General features: G+C 37.7%; 2 protein-coding genes across 2 annotated transcripts; one reads left to right on the forward strand and one right to left on the reverse strand.

Moving 5' to 3' along the window:
* Nucleotides 1–984: 984 nt before the first annotated feature.
* ctbs (chitobiase, di-N-acetyl-) lies at nucleotides 985–7,079 on the forward strand. Its single transcript, XM_041217633.1, has 7 exons — nucleotides 985–1,219; nucleotides 2,394–2,532; nucleotides 3,014–3,222; nucleotides 3,983–4,154; nucleotides 4,549–4,646; nucleotides 5,482–5,643; nucleotides 6,457–7,079. The coding sequence occupies exons 1-7, from the start codon at nucleotides 1,097–1,099 to the stop codon at nucleotides 6,658–6,660; spliced, it is 1,107 nt and encodes a 368-aa protein (XP_041073567.1). The 5' UTR covers nucleotides 985–1,096; the 3' UTR covers nucleotides 6,661–7,079.
* A 302-nt stretch (nucleotides 7,080–7,381) lies between these two features.
* On the reverse strand, nucleotides 7,382–18,708 carry spata1 (spermatogenesis associated 1). Its single transcript, XM_041217632.1, has 12 exons — nucleotides 18,314–18,708; nucleotides 17,638–17,744; nucleotides 16,402–16,519; nucleotides 14,610–14,663; nucleotides 13,323–13,686; nucleotides 12,913–13,060; nucleotides 12,254–12,308; nucleotides 10,726–10,846; nucleotides 10,206–10,331; nucleotides 9,933–10,111; nucleotides 9,166–9,264; nucleotides 7,382–7,908 (listed from the first exon to the last, which is right to left on the reverse strand). The coding sequence occupies exons 1-12, from the start codon at nucleotides 18,353–18,355 to the stop codon at nucleotides 7,762–7,764; spliced, it is 1,560 nt and encodes a 519-aa protein (XP_041073566.1). The 5' UTR covers nucleotides 18,356–18,708; the 3' UTR covers nucleotides 7,382–7,761.
* Between the last annotated feature and the right edge of the window lie 3,531 nt (nucleotides 18,709–22,239).

The following is a 22,239-nucleotide window of genomic DNA, read 5'->3' on the forward strand; positions in this document are numbered from 1 at the left end:
TCTCCAGGCCAGCTACCTTTCACCAAGGGAAAGCAATGATACCGCCGGTTTGTGTAATGGCTTGAGTCCCAATAGACAACAATCACCAGAAGCCAAATGTTTTGTAATTTGATTTAGAACATGACCTTCCGCGTGTGACATACCAGTTTCTAGTCATACAGCGCCATCTAGAGTGCAAAAGATACTTAATTGAACCAAACATTATTGTTATAATGATGATGATGATGATGATGATGATGAGCAGAAGATGATGATGATGATGATGATGATGATGATGATGATGAAGCAGAAGATGATGATGATGATGATGATGATGATATTATTATATTAATCTTCTTGTATTATTAGATCTTGTAGAAGTATAATACAATATACTACACATGCACTAAGCAGAAGACAGAGTCTCATTTCAGTATACCCGTATAAGGCTACACTATATTACTGATATTATTTGCCAACAACTTAATCTGTAGGGTTTCTACAAGTTATTATAATTAACAAAAGTGGTGACATGCTGATGTTGTGTGATGTCAACTTTGTCGACATCATGAATACATTTTTAAAATTCAATTGTTGATATCAAGAATTGAATTGTTGAAAAAATAAAATTTTTGGTATCACAATTCCAGTCGTTTGCACACATTAATAATTAGACACAAAACTAGCATATCACTAATAATAATAATAATAATAATAATAATAATAATAATAATAATAATAATAAATCCTGTTTGTATAATGACTGTATATAGTGTTTGGTTAACCTGTTTTGTATCTTTTGCACGCTAGAGGGCGATATGTGACTAGAAATTAGCTTACCTGGGTGAGGGTGGCCAGCATTAGCCATTTGAAAAACAGTCAACTTTGACCAGTAAAATATCTGATACATATTGCATTACATTTCAAGTGTTTTTTAGCAACTTAAAATGTCCTGTCTGACTCGCCATAGTCGAAGGCGGGGACAGTCTAACAATGTTGTAATTTCAAGTTTTACACACAACGAGGAATGGGGAAGTTCACTATTAAAAGATTCGAGAAGTCATTGTCGTCCGATACTGGTGTCCTTTGAACCCGCTAAGCCGTAGTGTTAAGTAAGATGGCAGGGTGGTTGGTTGTGTTGCTGACGGCACAGGTGTTATCCACGTTGGTGTCTTCTTATTCATGTCCTTGTGAGGATCAGTCGCTATGCAACCAAATCACCGATGTAAAAGAGTTCGAGGTAAATACAGTACTGTATTGTTAGTATTATGTCTGTTGCTTAATGTAAATGAACAGCATAAAACCCGATTGAATCTATCTCGCATTACGTAACGCAGAAGATTATTTTCGCTTTTATTCCAATTGTTGTCCTGTTATGCGCAATTTATATTTAAACTAGCAGGTTGTTGATTTTTCCGCGTATTCTTTTGAAGAACATTTACTACGGTATATAGCTGTAGAAAATAAATAAATAATGCAGTCGTCCCCTGGAAGGCTGAATCACAGTCAAGCGTAAAACAACCAAAGAAAACGACTAATAATGCTATTGCAGGCCTTCTAAGAATTGTGAATTGTTGAAATTGTCACAATTTCAAAAAGTTAATTTAATTAGCCCTCGGTTAGATAAAACAAATCCTGAAACTGTACCAAAAGAGTCATTCACATTTAATTGTGTGAAGTACATTTAGAGAAGGAGCTGTGATACCTTTTATTGGACTAACTAAACAATAATTAATTACACGCGTTCAACTGAACAACTCAAAAGTCTCTTCTTTAGGTGAAAGTAGGAAAGAGAGATCTTTGAGGTCCTGAAAGCCTGCGATTATCACTGGACTGATAGGGCTACCATTTAATCTAAACAATAATATATAGAGAGCCAGCCAATTGCAAATGCAGTAATTATCTGAAATCTAAAGTAAACTGTGCAATGCAGGCAGTCATTCATTAAGTTTGCCTTCTGGTTTAAATGTAGATGAGAGTGATAAAGCAATAGTACTCAAAGCAGACTGACTAGCTGGAAATCAACTCTGAAACATACCTTTACTCTCCATAGTGTGCAGGACCACTGCAATCATGCCCCCAATACATTAAGCAGTGTTTGACACACTTAATCAAAAAATCTCGACTTTCACTAAAGAACATTCTTAATGTTTATTTGTGAAATAAGGGAGTCTGTTCAATTGGTCTGGTCAGTAACAGATTTAAATACCGCCACCATTCAAATATTAAATCAGGACCCAACATGTCATTTTACTTTTAAAGCCAAGAATATAGTAAAATACCGTTCGAGAGTTGGTTTTGACAAAGTGTTCTTTCAATGATTTTAACGACGGCTGTATTTTTTCGACAAATTGAATAGTCTACATGTTTTTACTGTGTTTTCAGAAATAATGAAACAGCCTTGATTACTGCAGGTGTTCGTGTTTGATGTTGGAGGAAAGCAGTGGAAATCCTATGACTGGTCAGTGGTAACAACAGTGGCAGCCTTCGGGAAATTCGACCCAGAGCTCTTGTGTTTTGCCCATTCTAAAGGAGCACGGCTTGTTTTGAAAGGTAAAGATCACTTTTCAAAAGTTTCCCCGGGGTACAAGTAGTATTTAAAGAAATAGCGGTATTAATATGATTGTTTTGGGAGTTCACGATGTTATTGTTATGTTATGTTATTTGGAAGCATTATAACACTGTAATAATAAAATAATGAAATTCCTACACATGCCTAAGGAATGAGTGGGCAACATATAATATACTGTACATTTATGATCAATTACCAATTCTACTCCAGCAAAAACAAAGCATACTGAAGTACATACAATACCCACCAGGGACATTGCTCACCAAGAGATATTAAAACAAAATTACTGACTATAAGACAGGAATTAGTGTTGGCAGTCCCTAGTTTTTACATGCTGATAATGGCAAATTCAAAGGGGGAGGTATATTCTCAAACAGTATTTGTCAAAATGAAATCTGCAAGCTATTCAACACCCACCCTTTCTGTGTTCTATTAATGTCCCTCATCCACTTCTATTATAAGGTGATGTCCCCCTTGAGGACATTGTTGATCCAACCAATAGGACAGCTTGGATATCTGACCAACTTGACATGGCGAAAAAGCAGTTCATGGATGGAATCAATATCGACATTGAGCAGGAAGTGCAGGATGGGTCCCCCGAATACTATGCTCTGACTGCACTGGTCAAAGAGACTACAGAGGCTTTCCATAAGGAGATCCCAGGCTCCCAGGTAAACCAGTGCAGAAACAGTGGCAACTAAAATAATTCAACTAATGATTTTTGATCAAAAATCTATGCATAAAAGAACTGTTAATACAATCATATAAACATTGGATATAAGCAAGCAAAGACACGCAGGTCACAGCATGAACCAATGTATATGCTTGCATCAAAACACAGACGTCGTGTGGAGTCAATTCAAGGAAGTGACTGACGATTCAAACAAAAACATTACATTAAATACTATGAATGTTAGCATTTCCAATCAGTATGGATCCACCTTACTATCACACACCTTCAACCCATCTGGTGGGGGGGACGGGGGACGGGGGGACTAGCCCAACTGTATAACATTCTATAGTGCATCACATTTAAGTATTTTACAGACCATTCTTTGTTTGTGGTGTTCTGTTTTCACACTGTGTCCACGCATCTTGATTAGACACCTGCTAACTTTGGCTATCTGCCCAGGCGCCAAGATATGAGAAACTGCAAATGTCTTGTTTAGTTACATATGCATTAAGCTACATCAAAATATGAAAATAACATATAAGTAAAGAAACTTATAATCAAGTACATAATTAATACTTTATGCAGAATGTCATCTCCTAGAATAGCATTATAGTCAATCACAGACCTCAAAAACTATTGAAACAAATCAAAATATTGTGCAAGGTACTGTTTTGTGACTGTAATACATTCTATGTATTTTGGTCCTTTGATTGTTTTCACCCCAATGTGTTTTTAACAGTAGCATATTTAACCTTCAGGTGTCGTTTGATGTGGCCTGGTCTCCAAAGTGTATTGATAAGAGGTGCTACAACTACATAACCATAGCTGAATCATGTGACCTTCTGTTTGTGATGTCATACGATGAGCAGAGCCAGATCTGGGGTGACTGCATTGCAATGGCAAATGCGCCATACAACCAAACACTGGCTGGTATGAACTGAAGAGCTTAGTGTTTACAGTACACAGGGCCTTGCTCCTAAAAAAGGGATGTGCAGCATATTTATACAGGGTGCTTGCAGTCACCTGACCTTTATTCGCTTGCTATGGAAAACCTGATTCGAAGCAAAAAGTTTTCTCCCGTCTCCATTTCCCTATTCCAAAATATCATGAGATTCTGTAAACTTCTAAAATCTGCTGGCTCCATATATATTATTGTTTAGAGCATTTGGAGTTGAAATACCAAAACATCACTCAGAGAACGAGGGAATCAAAGACTACTAGGCAGTCTGTCTCTGTAGCTTGGTAGAGACAACAGGACAGCTTTCCTTTACATGGCAAATCCCCTTTATATTATTTGGCTTAATACTACTTTTGTATTCTTCAGCTTATACTGATTACCTGAAGATGAACATTGACCCTAAAAAGCTTGTGATGGGGGTTCCCTGGTATGGATATGACTATGCTTGTCTGGAATTAACCCAGGTAAAATAGATGTATTTTTTTCTCAACACAGATGAAGAAGACATTAGCAGAAACATGCATGGAATTGTGTCTTATTAGTTTTACCTCAGCATTTAAGATGGAGTGTTTGAAGTTAAAATAGTTTACACCATGAATAGGAAAAATGTTCCATTATATTAGAATGTCATTGTGCTGCCATTACAGGACATTTCTTCTCATGTTTTCAACAGTCATGATTGTGAAAACACCTGGTAAGTATTTCAAAATACGTTAAAGCTAGCATCAATTAAACTTATGTGTCTTCACCCCTTAGTCATACACTAATGGTTGTTTTCACAGACTGTGATTAGCACTAGTCTTGGACTACCTTACCTAAGATAACATTAGGCAGTCCAGGATTAGGGCTCATCAGGGTCTGTGAAAACAGCCGTTGGTGTATGACTAAGGGGTGAAGGTGCATTTATTCAATGTGAGGTATTATTTTGAATATGATGGGTCCCATTACCTCCAGTAAGGGTGGTGAACAGTGTGAGGATAACAGTACTACTCTTAAATGTACAGTGGTGTGGCAAGGCTGGAGAAAAAGAAAGTAGTTAACTATTTAAAAGAGGACTGTCGGTCATTGTGAATGCATTGTGAATCCCCTGGGTTTCTTCAGTCAGTGTGGATGCTTTTCTTCCAGGAGGGTGTGTGTGCAATCCCCTGGGTTTCTTCAGTCAGTGTGGATGCTTTTCTTCCAGGAGGGTGTGTGTACAATCCCCTGGGTTTCTTCAGTCAGTATGGATGCTTTTCTTCCAGGAGGGTGTGTGTACAATCCCCTGGGTTTCTTCAGTCAGTGTGGATGCTTTCCTTCCAGGAGGGTGTGTGCACAATCCCCAAGGTTTCGTTCCGGGGTGCCCCATGTAGTGACGCTGCTGGGAGGCAGATCCCATACAAGACGATGATGAGGCAAATCAACAGCTCCACCTCTGGAAGACTGTGGGATGATGTACAGGGTGCTCCTTACTACAACTATAAGGTAAGCAATAGAACAGTACAGAACAACCATTATAAAAGTTTTGCAATAATTTTGAATTTTTCGAACATGCTTTTTCCAGGGTTATACTATACATTTACCATAGTCTACTAGTTCTAAATTTTTTTAAAAAAAACCCACAGGTACAAATAATGTATTTATAAATGGTTAAGGTATATATCTGAGGGAATATATCAGGCGGAACACTAACAAAAGGACAAACAGCAAAGTCTTTCTCAGTGTCTTCACAACCCAGTGATGTAATTATATGAATTCAAACTCATTTCAACGTTGAGAAAGTCTTCTAGTCAAAACAGGTCATTGAATTTGTTTTTCTCTTTAAAATCACCCGCTTTTATTGGCGGTGCATGTGCTCTATTCCCTCAGATATATCCCCTAAAAAATGTCTAAATACATTAATTTATTAAGTTTCATTTAGCACTCCTAAATATTGAGTCTTTCGTTATGGATGACTGTAAGAGAACAAAGCTTGACATTTCTATGGATGCGAATGAGCATCCTCAGTCAGGGTGTAAAATGTCACAGGGGGCCGCTAGCTGTGGAAGCTTGTGAACTCCTGTATTAATGTGTCCAGATGGCACCAGGTGTTACAGTTGTAATATAACATTAGAACAGACTTATTACTCTACATCGTGTCTACTTAATAGCCTTTTATTTGCCAGTCTGCAGCCTTATGGGATGAACGTGAATGATGTCCCTGGGGGCGAGGTGGCCCAGCTCTAATCTCTTTGGCAGGGCAGTGTATGTGCGCACACAGCCTGCTTTTAAATGCAGTGCTTGGATTTATTCCTGCAGGACGATCAAGGACGAATTCATCAGGTGTGGTACGACGACCCGAAGAGCATTTCTCAAAAGGCTGCCTATGTGAAGGAACAAGGCCTGCGTGGTATTGGCATGTGGAACGGCAATCTCCTAGACTACAGTGATGACCCTGTAGCTGAGCAGCAAAGCAAGGAGATGTGGAATGCCCTGAAACCTGGGGCTGTGGGAAAGCTCTGAATGACCAAGTACATCCCAGAGCCTGGGCCCTTGTGCAAGTTAATGATGCATTGTCTCATGACGGGATGAATTACTGCGAATTGGTTTTATTCTGAATGAGGGCATTTGTCCTTGCCATTAGATTGGATTGGTAAATCTATTAAAATGCTGATAGGAATCGGGCTTCACCTTACAAGCAGTTGTAATTTTTGGGGGAAATTGTTCTGTTTGCACTGTTTTGATTTTGTTTGTTATTTAAATGATGAGATGCACACCTAATAGAATGCAGTCAATTTAGATCAAGTTATATAGCAACTTTTCTATTCATTGTATACATGTTTTACTTCAAAATTAGTTTTAATGTTTTACTGGAAATGAGAAAATTGTTAAACTGAACAACAGACAGAATCCTATTATTAAAAAAAAAAATTAAAAAAAAACCTTCAGTCTCAGTTTCCAAAGATGTTTATAAGTGCTTTCAGATACAGCTGTTAAGAATACTAATAAACCAGTCTATAAAGTTTTGTGAATTTGTATTACAAAATATAGAAATGTTCACAGTTTTGCTTTCAATAATCCTTTTTCAGATAAGGTGAGGAAAGCACACTATTGCCCATTGTAGCAGAGGTGTTGAGTTGAGTAGGAATCACACATACAACATTTACTAATCCATTAAACTTGTCTCTTAAAAAAAGGATTTACCTGATATACATTTAAAGTATTAGTGGTTAGAGATCATTTAAGTTATGATTTGTTTTACCAAATCATCAATAAAATCCATTAATTAAAAGCACTTTCAAATGGAGCGATTTTTATTTTGACCTTATTTCTATTGGTCTTTTCCTGAACATCACACTTACAGATACCCATGCTTCCTAGGGTCATGCATTTGCACAATAGATATTTTTAGATCCCTCACGTTAACTTAGTTTACAGTAAAAAAAAAAAAAAAAGTCAAAATGTTAACATTTTGGATCCACTGCAATATATGAAATATTTTAACCTAATACTAAAAATGTGGAAATTATGAACAAGCGATCTATTTGTAATTAACAAAGAATAATTTAACAAGTAACTTGACCTTTAAATGTATTGATTTGATTTGTAATAGTCAGTAAGTGATCAGGCTGGGGTGCGCTGTGGCCCTGCCTGGTATCGGAGGTTCTGTAGGGCAGACCCCTGGTGCGGACTTGCTAAGGAAGACTGTGCTTTCTTTTGGGTCAGCTCTGCTCGGAGGGCTCGCAGTTCTGTGGCTGCTTGTTTTCTGAGCTATAAACAAAGAGAGTTTACAGCAAGTGTTACATACTGACAATATGGCAGTGTATCATGGATTTATAGGATGATGACCATCTGTGTGTGGCTTATGACAACAGTTCAGTCATTTCACTTCTACTTGTGATGATGTTCCCTCACACACAGACATTCATCGTTATACTCCTATATTAAATTGGCTATAAATTATTGTTATGCATGACTAACATTAGTTTAGTACAACATCATTTAAATTACACACTTTTAGTGGAAAGGGTCGTGATATGTTATAAATAATAAGGTTTGTTATGCCTTAGTTGAATGCTTCAGTCTGTATTGCTTTTAACGTGAAATATAAAACATTTACTCAAATACTAGAATCCTGTGCATAAATACCTGCTGAGGGGGGGGTGAACTGAAGCACACGTTATTACACAAGCTAGGTCTATAGTATATCAGTAAAATGCATACTATTGTATAATACTAACACCTTGTGTAATTGGTCTTGTGTCTGATGTAGGTCTCAGGCAAAATAGGTTGGATCCTTCTATCAGAGACGTTATATAGAATATCTGCTTTTATCAGTGACATGCTCAGTGGCTCATTAAGGAAGGGGGAAAAATGAAACAGAAATGTGTTATGCTGAGATCAGTAGATAAATGATCACAGGATCTCAACATTTCTAACTGCTATGTTGAGATCACAAGATAATTTATCTTATGATTTCAGCATTTCAAACCATTATGTTGACATCACAGGATAATTCGTCTTGTGATCTCAGCATCACACTTCATTTTTTCCCCATGTTCTGCATGAGTGCACTGTATGTTTGTTGACTATAGAAAATGCTACAACGTGATTAGTAAAAACGCTACAGCAGGAATTCTTTAGAATAGATTCTTAAACAATAAATAAATAAACATTTGTTTTAATGGAGTAGTGTTTATTTAGCACATGCATATTACGTTTGCTTCAGTGAAACAAGTCATCTGGTGTACTATATTATTTTATTAACAATATATAATAATAATATCTTTCTTTTTATATAGCGCCTTTAATAGTGGACCACCATCGCAAAGCGCTTTACAGAGGTAGGCTGTGAACTGAACTGTGCATTATATGCAGTCACTTACAATAGGACATTGATTTAACATCTCATCCACAGGATGGAGCACAAAGAGGTTAAGTGACTTGCTCAGGGTCACGCAATTAGTAATGGAATTCTATAAAGTATTGTTTACAATTGCAGCAGCTTGTTTCACATCATCCCTTTACCTTAAGTTCTGTCACAAGCTTCATTTTAGCATCGTCGACTTTTCTTTTCAGCTCATCGATCTCACGCTGCTCTGTCGTAATTTGAATAACAAGGCCATTCTGCAAAAACAAACAAAAACATGGTGAAGTGCATGTCATCAGACTCCAACCCTGGCTGACTTTCCAGTTTGTCTGGATTCTCTTAAGGTAAGCAACCTTAAAAAAACAGTGGTGCCCATTACAATTGACATCCCTTTTTTTTTTTTTTTTTTTTTTTTTTTACAATAATTAGTCGAAATGTATTATTAGTGAATTACATAAAGTAATAAACCACATTGATTGCAATACAAATCCTGAGACAAAAGTATTATTTGTAGTTACTTTTTGATCACAGCACTCCAGGGGAATATCTTTTTCCTCTTCCAAATCCACTAAGCTAAATACAAGATCTTACCATCTCACCCACCCATGTCAAAACATTCAATTAAAATCCACTATCAGCATAGAGGGTTCCAAAATGTGTGGGAACCACAAAATGTAAAATATTTTTTTAACCCATTTGGGGAACTATATAAAATAAAATACAAATAAAAAAATAATAACAAAAAGATTTAGCTATATCTACAGTACCAAACCAACAACGAACTTCAGAACACTTTTTAGATTGGATTTTTACATAGCGATTGGTACCATCTGGTGGCCATATTCTGTAATTCCACAACTATTATTTCTTTGTTGTGCTCCAGACTTCCAGACTTTGACTGGTATTGAAGCCCCTTGGTCTGTACCTTGGAGTTTGAAGTGTTCATGGGGTGTTTATGCTTCTTTCTCCCATCCCTAGCCTGCAGCTGCTGAACGAGTTTCTGGTAATAGGTTTCCAGTTCCTGCCGGAGTGTTTTCAGTGTGTCCTCCAGGGGAGCTGTCGCCTTCTTGGTCTCGAAATACCTCTTTTTCCAGGCATCCCGTGCTGTTTAAACACAAAGGGAGGTTGAGTTCCTGGATCTGTGGCAGGGCTTGGTAACTCACAGTATTGCAGGGCCTGTATCAGCCTTGTGTCCCACCTTGCTTTCTCTTCTGGTGGTTTTGTGCTAACAGTCCTTTAGCTTTTTTCACCAGCTCCCGTCTTGCCTTTTTAAGTTGTTTTCTTTCTTGCTTTGCTAACTTCATTTGTTCAATTAGTTGATCTCCTGGTGCAAAAGAAAGCTATTTTGAATAAACACATCTTGTCTTAGTTCTTCTATATATGTTGGATGTGTATTAAATTGTATCGACACTTGTTCTTTAAAAAAAGAACAAATTATTTACTTTATTCTTAGGAATGCTGTACATGGTCAGAATCTGGTTCAAAATCATGAGTGCACATAACTTATTTTTACAATACAGTTGTTTAACCAGTACAACAAGCACCTAAACCAGCATAACCAGTTAATAACCAGCATACTACCAGCTCTAGCCAGGATGTACACTTTATCATGTGTTGAAAACTCCATGTTTTCACCGTCCACATTACTATACTTTCATGGTGAAACTTGTTACAAGGGTAAAGTTATCAAAGTCAATTCACTTAACGCAGATACTTACTATCTGTTAGAAATACTGGGACCTTAGGCTTGTGTGAAGTCATGGCCAGGAGAGGTGGAGTAGGGGGTGCGGTATATTGAGCTGGAGTGGGCAATGGCAGTGGATTTTCTTTGACCTGTAACTGAATTCAAAAGAATTGTGAAATCGCCATTAACCACAGTTGCCATGCACTGCCCGTCACAAAACTGTTAACTGCAGCCCTTTCAGGATTTGGACCACCTGCTAGTTCAGGTATTTTGGGGACCCCTGGCGAATCCTGGGCAACAAAACACAGCACAGCCTCCCAAGAGATTTTTATAGAGTAAGCACTTGTTAACATTTTTACATGACTTCCAGATGGAGCAGAGGCACTCTAATAAAATAACAGCACATTAGCTGTTATGCCCACTGTTTACATTGGTCTTTCATTCTGAATGGGTGATCGCTTTCAATGCTGGCCACTCAGAAAATTCTATCACAGTGAATAGAGAGTCATGTTAATGTCTATAGTCGGGCTATTGGTATTCAAAGATCAGAGCCAGACATACTGACACACAGCCTGCCCAAGTGCACTCGGCACTGTTATTATAGCATACAGCTATGGCCAAAAGTTTTGTGACATAATTTTAAAAAAAGAATACTATATGATCATTTATATCTTTTATTTAACATCATGTAAATGAAGAAACTACAAAATGATATCGAAGCCATAATAGTAGTAGTATTACCCAAACAGTATTTCATGTTAGATTTCTAAATGTCAAATTTTTCAATTGTCAGTTTTTCGTCAAGTATTTGGAAAACTACAAAGCAATACGTAATTCAATATGTTAAGGTAACATTATTCAGCAGGTTTCACTCGGCTTTATGAAGCAAAATTGGTTAATTCTATAGGGTGATGTGCAACGTTTGGCCAGAGCTATAGTTAGTGGGTAACACAAGCTGCTGACACACAGAATCAAATTATTTTGTTGGAGTTATGACAAGGTTTTTAGAACAGGGTTTTATTATCTTTTACATTATGCTTCCTCCTGGGCTTAAAGCGTCCAGCGCTCTTGGTTCCAGTCTTTCGCTAAGCAACAGGCATTTTTACAGCGTCGAAGCTCATGTGGAAGTGTTTCTCAACACGGCAAGCTCATAGAAGAACAATTGTTTAGATGTATTTCTGAGGCCTAAGAGACAGCTAGTCTATTCAACTGGGTGGCAGATCCAAATACTGCAACTGTTAATTAGTTAATAAAAGGGCCTGAGGTAATGAAAATCAAACATTAAGTTTTTGAGATGAATATACTCCAGGGTGTTGTGGCTGAGTGGAATATAAAGAATTTCATGCAATGTTAAGCAGCTCAATCCCAGTCAAGGGCAGTGCTGAATGAAAGCAGTTTTGATCTGGGGCTGCTGTGAAGCTGGTTCAGGAAATCACTGCCAGTGGAAAACAGTCACTATCTAAAACCATCACCGTATTACCAGTCCACAGCCACACCGGTATCATCTTGGATTTCTGGTGCATTTTTTCTTTAAGTTAATAATTTCTTATTTTTATTCATACCTGATTTATTCGTTTCTTGTTATTGTGTGTCAAAGGAGCCGATTCCTCAATTTTCCTAAGATTTGAGACAGATTGCAGAAACCAAGTTAGAGCAACTATTACCCAAAACAGAACTTGTTTCACCAAAATGATGTAAGACTATAGTAATAGCACTGATAACTTTTAAATATATATGACTTAAAATGGTGAATTCCATACAGAATGATGTACCGGTACTTTTTCAATAGGACATGTACAATTAAATATGTGTAGATCATTTGTTACAATGGATTTCATTGTATTTCCCAAAGATAATGGTACATTTCAAAAACAGCATCATTTAGGTAAGAATTAGAGCGGAATGAATCAAAAGGATTTTTATTTAAAAAGATATTAGTTCAGTGCCGCCAAACTATTTACTTGCATGCTGCTCTTGTAAGAGAGGTGATTTAAAAGACGTTTGATACATTTGGTGGTCTTAATGCGAGCTTTTACTGTGTAGAAATTATAGAACAACATGACAGGTAATCAAAAAAACATCACAGGCCCATTGTTGTTCAAAGAATTTCTGAGAAAAATAAAATGGTACTAATCTAGCAATAATTGTAGTTCAGTTTTAGTTCAGACTACATAGGATGTCCTTCTCCACTAAAATGATTGCATTCTCAGCTATCATTTACCTGTTGTTGCTTTGGTTCTGTAAATACTCAGTGTCTCGATCCTCCAGTGACTCAGGGACTCCTGAATCCCTTGTGTTGTTCCTCAATACCCGAGTATCCTTAAAGCTCTTCTGATTTCTTGCCTGCTTATTTGGGACGGAGGGTTTGTCTGTATTTGGAGACATTACAAGAATGTACAGTATGGTCTGCAGGTACCAAAAGCATGTCAGTGTTCATCGCAAATTCTCTTTTGTTTTTGATTATAATGGTTGTGAACCATTTTTTCAAATTCCAAGTACTTCAAATTATAGACAGACCAGCACTTGGTGAATCTGGTATTGTTATCGTAACTAATGTATTCTTAACTAATGTATAGCTCAACTTCACAAGCTCTCTAATGTCAGTGTTAGGATCTCTCACAATAAGCTCACCTGCTTTCTTTCTGATTGGCGGGAGCTGCTGCTCCAGAGTTCTCTTCCTGTGATCGGTCTCTTTATTCCAGCTGTGATCCTGAGATGGTCTGGTTTCTTCCTGCTCCTCCTCTTCCTCTTCCCAGCTGAGTGACACACTGTCTTCCAGGTTCTTGATGGGAGGTTTTTGAGGAGCCCTGTGGTGAATCCTGGGGAGTCTGGAAGCCTGTCTCTTCTCAGTTGGCAAGCTGCTAGTTCTCTTTGGAGACCCATAGGACTTGGCATCGTCGCTGTTAAAGTTCTGTCTGTCAGGTGTGAGTGAAACTGAATAAACACTCCTGTCATTCTCTACTCCTGGCAGCAAATACAGTTCTGGCTGAGGGGCCTGAATGAGTCAAGAAAAATAATTTCAAAAAGGGTGAAATAAAAGTTAAAATTAGTTGCGAATCTGATGCTTTCTGATGGCTTTATCTGACGGATGTTCTGCATGGACCTCTCAGAACTACATTTCCCATCATCCTCCTGCTCACTGGTAAATCCATTCCAGTTACATATGTGAGCAGGAGGATACATGTGAAGCCATCTTGAGGCAATGAATGCAATTTAAAAGTTTAAAAAAGTGGTCAAAACGTTAAAAAAAAAAAAAAAAAACAATACACACACCTTATGTAAAGAGTTGTAGCAACACATAGGAACATGTAACACAATAAAACAAAAAGGTCCTTATGTACCTTTTAATCTAGGAATTGTTTCTGCTTTTTTATTTCAGTAACAAAGTGTCTTGTCATTATTAATACTGTACAATGTCAAGCCAAAGTTGACAAAGGAAATTATAAAATGGATTTTATCATTATTGACTTGTAAAATACAAAATGGCATTTTTTCCAATGAGAATTCCTAAACAGATCAGCCCTGATGGAAAGGTTCAAGCCTCTGGAAAAATTCTAGAATGGGACAGTTTCTCAATTTGAAAGCAGTGTATACAGGGATGGGCAAAGAACCAGAAAGATGTGAAGCTGACAAATCTTTTGCTAGTGCCTTCTGGCTGTCCAGGGTGACACTGTGTTATGGCTGGAATTTCAATATTTTTGTCGAGCTCCTGTATACAGTAAAACAGAAACTACAGTTATTGCTCCAGGATGTATGTTGACCCATCCCATTTTTAAGGTATCCTGGGGGCAACAAACAACCCATTTCAAACCTATGTTACACATCTCCGAGACAGTAACATCTCACACTGTTCAGCAGTACATTTTACATGCCATTAAGTAAAACAAATAAACAGAAAACAAAATTAGATAAACATACATAAGGTGGTGCAAAAGACTTCACTTTCAGTTCTCTTTCTTGTTTTGCTTTAACCTGAAACACAGGATGGTAGAAAATACTTTAGAAACATAAACAGCCCCCAGTCCAGTTAACGTAACAGCTCAGAAATAAGAACATCTTGGGAACGTTTCTGATGTAAACTACAGAAAACCTTTTGGCATCCTCAAAATCAGTAACAATGTATGTGTTTCACAGCAGACCTGCACAGCGGCCTCCTGGCTGATCACCCTGTGTCTTTATTTTCTACATCTGTTACTCCAAGTGATGGGCTTTTGATTACAACATATTATTTTAGGTACTTAGCATCTGGATATGCGCTGACAGCAAATAAATGGTACAAATTGCTCTGTTTTTTAGCTAATCAGCTACAGCACACTTTTGCACAGAGGCCTGTCAGTGTCAATAATACCCCAGGCCAAGCATACAGTCTGCTGCCCTTTCATTGGGTTGCCAAGAGCCTGAATTGACTTAATCAAATTGATTCCTTTGTGCTTTCCGGGTGCTTGAAAAACAGTCATAGGGGGCATCTCTTGAGCTGTGCTGAAGTGCAGGGTGATTATTCGCCAGGGACACATTACATTTTACAATGCCTCCTAAACAGCAGTCTGAGTGAAGCTGAATTATGGCGGCACTGTGATCAAAAACTGGCAGATGTTTTCCTATTTAATGGGGTGATTGTGTAAACTGCACCTTAGGCTAACATAGATATACAAGATCAGCAAAAGTGTGCAGTATGTAAAATTGAAAGAGTCAGTGCCATCTAGTGAGCATGTGCTGTTATTGACAGCAATAGAAAAGAAAACTTGACTTGCAGTTCTTCACCAGATTGTGCTGCCTCTTGCAACTATCCAGACACTTTCCTATTCTGCAACTATCCAGACACTTTCCTATTCTGCTTTTGGTGCCTATGTCTCTGGTAAAACAGTATATAGCAACTGGTGTTGGAGATCTGCTCCTAAACTCAGGTCAAAACACCACACTTCTATGCAACAATAATACGTTAAACACAATCATTGCAATGAGACCTACTCGCAAATATCATCCACTTATAAGAGCACAGAAAAGACAACAGGAAAATGCAACTTGAAGCTACGCATTTAGGGAATCTTAATGTCTCTTTTATTATTATTACTTAAATCCTGAACTGCCTCACAACAATGGAACAACATTAACAATACTGCCAAAGCGTAACTCTGCCAGACATTGCGTAAAGAGTAGTCAGTCACAGGCAGCATACCACTGATAACAGGTGCAAACATGCCTCAGCTTGTCTGATGAATAACTGCTTATTTTTTGTGGACTTTAGAAGAGAAAACTCAAACTTTGTTGTTTTTTCTTTTTAACTTGCAGCATTTTTTAAGTTTATAATTATATACAGACACCAACTATATCTGCACTGGCCCAATATATGGCTATCTGACCAAATCTTATCCAATTGGCTGAAATTAAGCCAGTTGTTAGCAACAACACTGTCCAATCATCTGCCAACAAATGCACTTAAAGAGGGACGTTGTAATGGTACTTGGCAAACACAATAGCAAAAACAACAGGTGAAGGTCTAAGTAGCCAGAATTCAAACTCTTATTTCCACTTTTGTACACAACCCTCAACTTCATTCGCTTTAAAACAGCTGCAAACCCAGTTTCCGTTGTTCCAGTAAAAACTCTACTGGTACTAACATCTGCCTAAAAATATTATTCTGTAAGTCCGTCACATAAGCTATAAGCATTCAGTGATTGTGTATATCTTACCAATGAAAACCAGTACTCACCAAGGCCAAACTCCTACCCACATATTTTAAAAAAGCAAATTTTTCAGTCGCTGCATCTTCCCCCAGAAGTTCAGCAATCTGACCTCGCAGTGTTCTTAAACTCAGATCAGGACAGACCCTAGAAAACCAAGAATACACTGATCATAAGCACTTTCATGTGTTGTATGATCTTAAACTTCAACACTGTATAGTCGCAGCCAATTTAATAATGATTTCTGGGATTAATGTAAACAAATAATGCAGATCAGGTGGACACAGAGGGACACATTTAATATGCAATAGTCCATTACAGAAGCTCTCAGTGTATTTTAGGAATACAACTTTTTGGGCTGATCTCTATAGGGAACAACATAGCTGAAATGATTGGCACAGGACCATAACAATCCAAGACACAAATGTCATTAATAAGACTTCAAGTGATTATAGCTAACATGCACTTCCATTCACGATATAGGTCTGAAATGTGCAGTTTTGAATGAAACACATATAGTTACATGTATTTTTATTTTAGAAAACCTGCTACTATACTGGGTTAAATAAATCTTTGTTTGCAAGTCATTTTTTAAGATCGAGTTGCAATTCCTTGGTCATGTTACCTGAAGTTCAAATTGCCCCCTTCCGTCGGATGACTTCTTTCCCTATGGACTGACACACTTTCAGCCAGCAAACATGCTTTGACTCAGAACACTGCTGCTATGAAATGTAACAGATTTTCTGAAAATAAGGCATGGAAACTGAGAACTTTCTTTAACCTAACATATAATCGGGTATCATGTTTTAAAGAGGGAATAAATGTTTTATATACCGTATTTCCTTCAAAATTGCACATTTGAGTAGCATGTAGTTAATGGAACTGTCAAAAATGTAAGGCTTATGGTATTTTGTTAACTACGCTCACTTAAGAAATCTCAAGTTTTGTTTTCCCCAGATTTGGTTGTCATTTTAAAACATTTATGAAAACGTTACTAATTCTGTCTTCCAGAGCTTAATCAGCCTATTATGAAAATGCACTACCATAGAGCAACAAGTTTAGACGTAATGTATAAGTTTAACAAGGAGGACTTAACTGTGCTGGCTTGTTTACCTAAGGATACGTTTAGTTTTACAGAGCATTATTTACTTGCTGTAGTAATATTGACTTTACAGACTGTTTGACATCTTATCACTAAGCAACTTGCGTAAATAACTTCTGTAATAAATAAATAAATAAATGATAGGTACGTCTGTAGTACTTACCGTATAAAACCAGCAGAAATAAAGGTATCAATAGCATCTGTCGGGACTCTGTTTAACTTTGAATTCCATTGATCTTCTGGGACGTAGAAAACGTGAAGCTCCACCAACTAAATTTTCAACAGGGAGGTGAGAAATCAATCAAAGACTATCATAATCAACCGGTTCAAAAAATGTACAGTTTAGCGAACGACGCTGACCAAGAATGCTAGAATGTTTGTCATATGCAAAATACACATGCACTTAAATATTATAGTTTGCAATTACAAGAAAAGGCATATTAACACTCAGAATTAAAAATGGTTAAGGGAAACGACTTTCTTGGTTAGGCAAAAGTTCACAGCATCCACAAACAATAAAAGGCAACTTGTAAACAGTTGCTAACCAAACTAGTTTCTATAAAGAAAACACCAATATACTGAGTTTCCACCTTCAGAATATGGCTTAGGACTACATTAGAAATAGATTAAAACTATTATCTAAGTATGTATAAACAATTCAAAAACAAGGATGTTAACACCCATTCTGTAGAGCATGGTTGTTGTGTTTTTTTATTCGTCTGCTTAGAAAATCCTTTGAAATAACTATTCGAATTGCGTGTTTAATTATAAATATCCTAACAACTGTACTAAACAATTAACAAATTAAGAACAACAACAAAAAATTCAACTATACATACCGCAGCGGTTGGTGGTCTCTTTTCCTCACACAGTCTGTTCATCAGTACAGCTCAGATAAGTACTTCAAGCGGAATTTAATTCGCACTGACAGTCCAGTCATTGTTCAGCAGCGGGTGCTTTTTATACACGGTATATAACTCACACTTTTTAACATTAATCTTTTTACCAAAGCAGCAACTCCTTTAATTAAAAAAAGTTACCCATCAATGCTGCAGCCTGCGTCCTGTGTGAAATGAGCTGTGATATTCTGTGCACTGGGTTCCGTGTGAAGAGGAGTGGCGCAGAATGGCACGCCAAAGTAACAGTCTTCGTGCATGTAACATAACCACTGAATACAAAGGTTGAAATAATCTTTGAGGTGTGTTATATTTCTTAGTATGCGAGCGGATATGTGTCTGGGTATGGGGAATGGATGCAGAATACTACAGTAATGTAGACTGAGATACAGAAATTATTATTATTATTATTATTATTATTATTATATTACTGAATTACTTAGGATAAATGTTAATATTACATCCTGGTGATCCTGTGTAGAAAATCTTTAATATTGGTTTGCAAGAATTGCCGATCACCTATAATATATATAGAACTATTTCGGATAAAGCCACACACCAGGCTTTCCAGAATTTTCCTTCAAGGAAGCATGAAACGTTAAAGGAATACCAGACCATATAGTTAGTGTATATTCGGATAGGCATCAGTTACAAGTTTGAGGCTAAATTTCAAATTTTCTCAAGTTTCAAAGATTCTAAGGAGTATTCATTTTTAAATAATAATAATAATAATAATAATAATAATAATAATAATAATAATAATAATAATAATAATAACTGCACTTGCTGTTTTTATATATTTGTGTACCTAATTATTAATTATTTGACAAATATTATAATATTATAGGACAAGTTTGGTTGTATTGGTAATTATGTGCCTACTGGGAAAAAGCACCGCAGAGATGACGGGGCTCAGCTGGCAGGAACCAAGGAAGGGGGTGTGATGGAGGCACCCTGATTGGCCAGGGTTATCCCAGCCCTCAGTCTTGGATTAAAACTGAACGGGACTATCGATCTGGAGGAATCTAGTAGTGGGGAGAATACTCCTGGGAGACTTTTGGCACATTCCCATCCGTATAGATGACTCATATAGCCCGTTCTTGCTTGGCACCGATGCCAGTAAATAGGGGACTGCAGCAGTCCTGTTGTAGCTGTGGCCAGATGGCAAGAGAGTAGTAGCATATTACAGCTGGTCCCTGAGCAAATGAGAGTGATGGTACTGTGTGACGTGACAAGAACTGTTCACAGTGGTAGCGGCGGGGTTGGGGTGCGCCATGCCAACGCTGATGCCCTGTCATGCCATCTCTTTGCTGAGGACACCTGCAGCCACTGAAACAGACGGGAGGACCGGGAGCAGCACCAGCTAGTCTGGGGGAGGCAGGCAACTTTAGTGACCTACAGCGAGCTGCCATAGTCAGGCAGAGAGGCAGCAACAACAAGTGCAAGATCCTAACCTGCAGCCAGTGTTGCACTGGTTCGAAGACCACCGGAGGCCACACTGTGGAGAAATCATCATGCAGGCAGCAGCCACCAAAGGGCTGTGGTCAAAGTGAAGAGGGGCCATGGCCCCAACTGGACAGTGCTTGCCGGGTCCTGCAACGACTTGGGAAGGTGGTCTATCAACGTGATCACGACTGTCTTGCTCTCTAGCAGGGGAGGGATGACAGCGGCATTATGGACGGGGCTTGAGATCCAGACCAACCTACACCCGGGACCCCAGCATGTTTTTGTTTTCTGCACCCATGCTGACCATGCCACTTGCGGGGAAAGCACCCCAGAGACTGCAGGTCTCGGCTGGCGGGAACAAAGGAAGGGGGCATGACAGAGGCACCCTGATTGGTCAGCTGGGATAGCCCAGCCCTTGCTCTTGGAGTAAGCTTGAACGGGATTAATTTACATGAATGTTGTAAATTTTAAGGGACTGGGGTTATATCAGCTTGAGTTGTTGCTGTCTGTATGCAGTCTGCTAAAGAAGCTGTCTTTCTGGAAGATAAAAGTTGACAGCTTGGATTCTGACCACCACTACAATATATACAGGGTGATTAGCAAGTAAGTGATACAGTGCGTTGCTCTTTATGTTTATATATATATATATATATATATATATATATATATATATTATTATATATATATATATATATATGGGCACTGTACCCGACACTCACTCACATTTGTTTGCCCCTATAAAAACTTAGACCCGACACCAACTTGAGGTTTTAGCGCTTTTTTCACGCACTTTTAATAATATAAAAAATAAACAAAACAAAACAAACACCTAGCTCTACTCAAGCACTAGCAAAACACACTGGACAGATAAGTTAGCATGGTAACACACACTCCCCTTTGTTTGACTGCTCTGCAGGCGAGTACACCTTCCTGCTTCCTTCTACTCAGCAATTCAGAACAGAAACTCTGCACTTGGCTTTAATTTAGAATAACTGTGAGGTGCAGGTGATAATTTAACAAATAACAATAAAATGAAACAACGAACACACATATTTGCAAGTTTGTTTGGCAGGGAGGATTTTAACCCCTTCCCTGCGTTGCTATTATATATTATATATTATATATAAATTATGGCAGCGGGACTCAACAGAAAAGAATGAACTAATTCCAATAAATATATAAAAGTTAAAAATAATTAAATAAACAAAATTAATTCAAAAGCTGTGCTTCAATGACATACCTAACCCAGAACAATGACGATCTGATTGGTTTAATGGCAATCTATAATATCTGGTGAGAAACAAGCAAAGCAATACAATGCAGTCTCGATATTTACTCTTCATTACTGTTCTTACCGCTTAGTTTGCTATACTGCTGTTACCAACCTACATATCATGTTTTGGTTCAAGTAAACAGAAATGCTAAACTAACCTAATCTAGTACAGTATTTCAGTGTTGTTCAGCTTCCTGCGATTAAGTGAAGTATACAAATTAACTTTTTTTTTTTCATTTTTAAACGTACAGCACCTATACTGGTACTGCAGAGTGGCCTTCCTGTTACTCTGCTGGCATTCGAGTCTGTAAATGCTCAGTTGACAAAGGTGTGCCTCCCACTCAGAAAAATGATTTCACTGCTTTAACTACGCCAAATGCGATTGTACATTATGCGCTAACCAATGCTTTTCGTACTTTCTTAGTTTTGCTACATAATTGCTGAACCCCATTTTACTGAACACGAAACTATTTTGTTTATTTGCTTTGTTTGTTGACGATATTTCAAAACCAACTTAGATACATTACCCTTAGATAAGCTTTTCTGTATATTAAGTTCAACTGCGATTAGCCAGACCAGTTGACACATGAAGTGATAAGGTACCAGAAAACTATGACAAACCAAATGATCCTTTCGAGATATCTCTTCGTATTGTAAGATAGCTCTAAATCACGTCCAGGTATCTCTAAACAGTTTAAGATGTCTGTAAATCAATTACGTATAGATTTCTAAAAAATAAATAAAGATATCTCAAATTGATTTACAGAAACGATTGCATTTTAAGATATCACTACATGACTGCCATAGAAAACAGCATCTACTGATGTCTGCATAGTCCAAATTGAAATATTTAATTCGAGGAAAGAACCAAAACATCTTCAGATAATGTGCCTAGTGCTAGTAAGCATAAGTCAGTCGTCAGCACTTATTTAAGTACAGCTGTAAATGGCAAAGTACATATATGGACTATCATATTAAAGTCAAGAGAGAAGCAAGCCTAGATGACTGAGGTCATTCTAATAGGTTTTAACATCATAATAAACTTGCGTTCAGCGTATCGTCTGTAATCGAAAGCGTGGTGTATTATGACGTCATATGAATCCCCACACTGCTCTTGTAAAAGTTCTTGTTTTCTCCAGCAGGTGGCGCG

Source organism: Polyodon spathula, chromosome 18, assembly GCF_017654505.1.
Source record: "Polyodon spathula isolate WHYD16114869_AA chromosome 18, ASM1765450v1, whole genome shotgun sequence".
In the NCBI taxonomy this organism is placed as follows: domain Eukaryota; kingdom Metazoa; phylum Chordata; class Actinopteri; order Acipenseriformes; family Polyodontidae; genus Polyodon; species Polyodon spathula.

Coding starts and splice junctions, on each gene's coding strand:
- ctbs (XM_041217633.1), top strand. CDS start 1,097: ATGGCAGGGTGGTTGGTTGTGTTGCTGACGGCACAGGTGTTATCCACG. Junction 2,533..3,013: donor AGCACGGCTTGTTTTGAAAG/GTAAAGATCACT, acceptor TTCTATTATAAG/GTGATGTCCCCCTTGAGGAC. Junction 4,155..4,548: donor ATACAACCAAACACTGGCTG/GTATGAACTGAA, acceptor TGTATTCTTCAG/CTTATACTGATTACCTGAAG.
- spata1 (XM_041217632.1), bottom strand. CDS start 18,355: ATGAACAGACTGTGTGAGGAAAAGAGACCACCAACCGCTGCG. Junction 16,520..17,637: donor ATTTCTGCTGGTTTTATACG/GTAAGTACTACA, acceptor TTGGTTTTCTAG/GGTCTGTCCTGATCTGAGTT. Junction 10,847..12,253: donor ACAAGAAACGAATAAATCAG/GTATGAATAAAA, acceptor TTTTGAATTCAG/TTACAGGTCAAAGAAAATCC.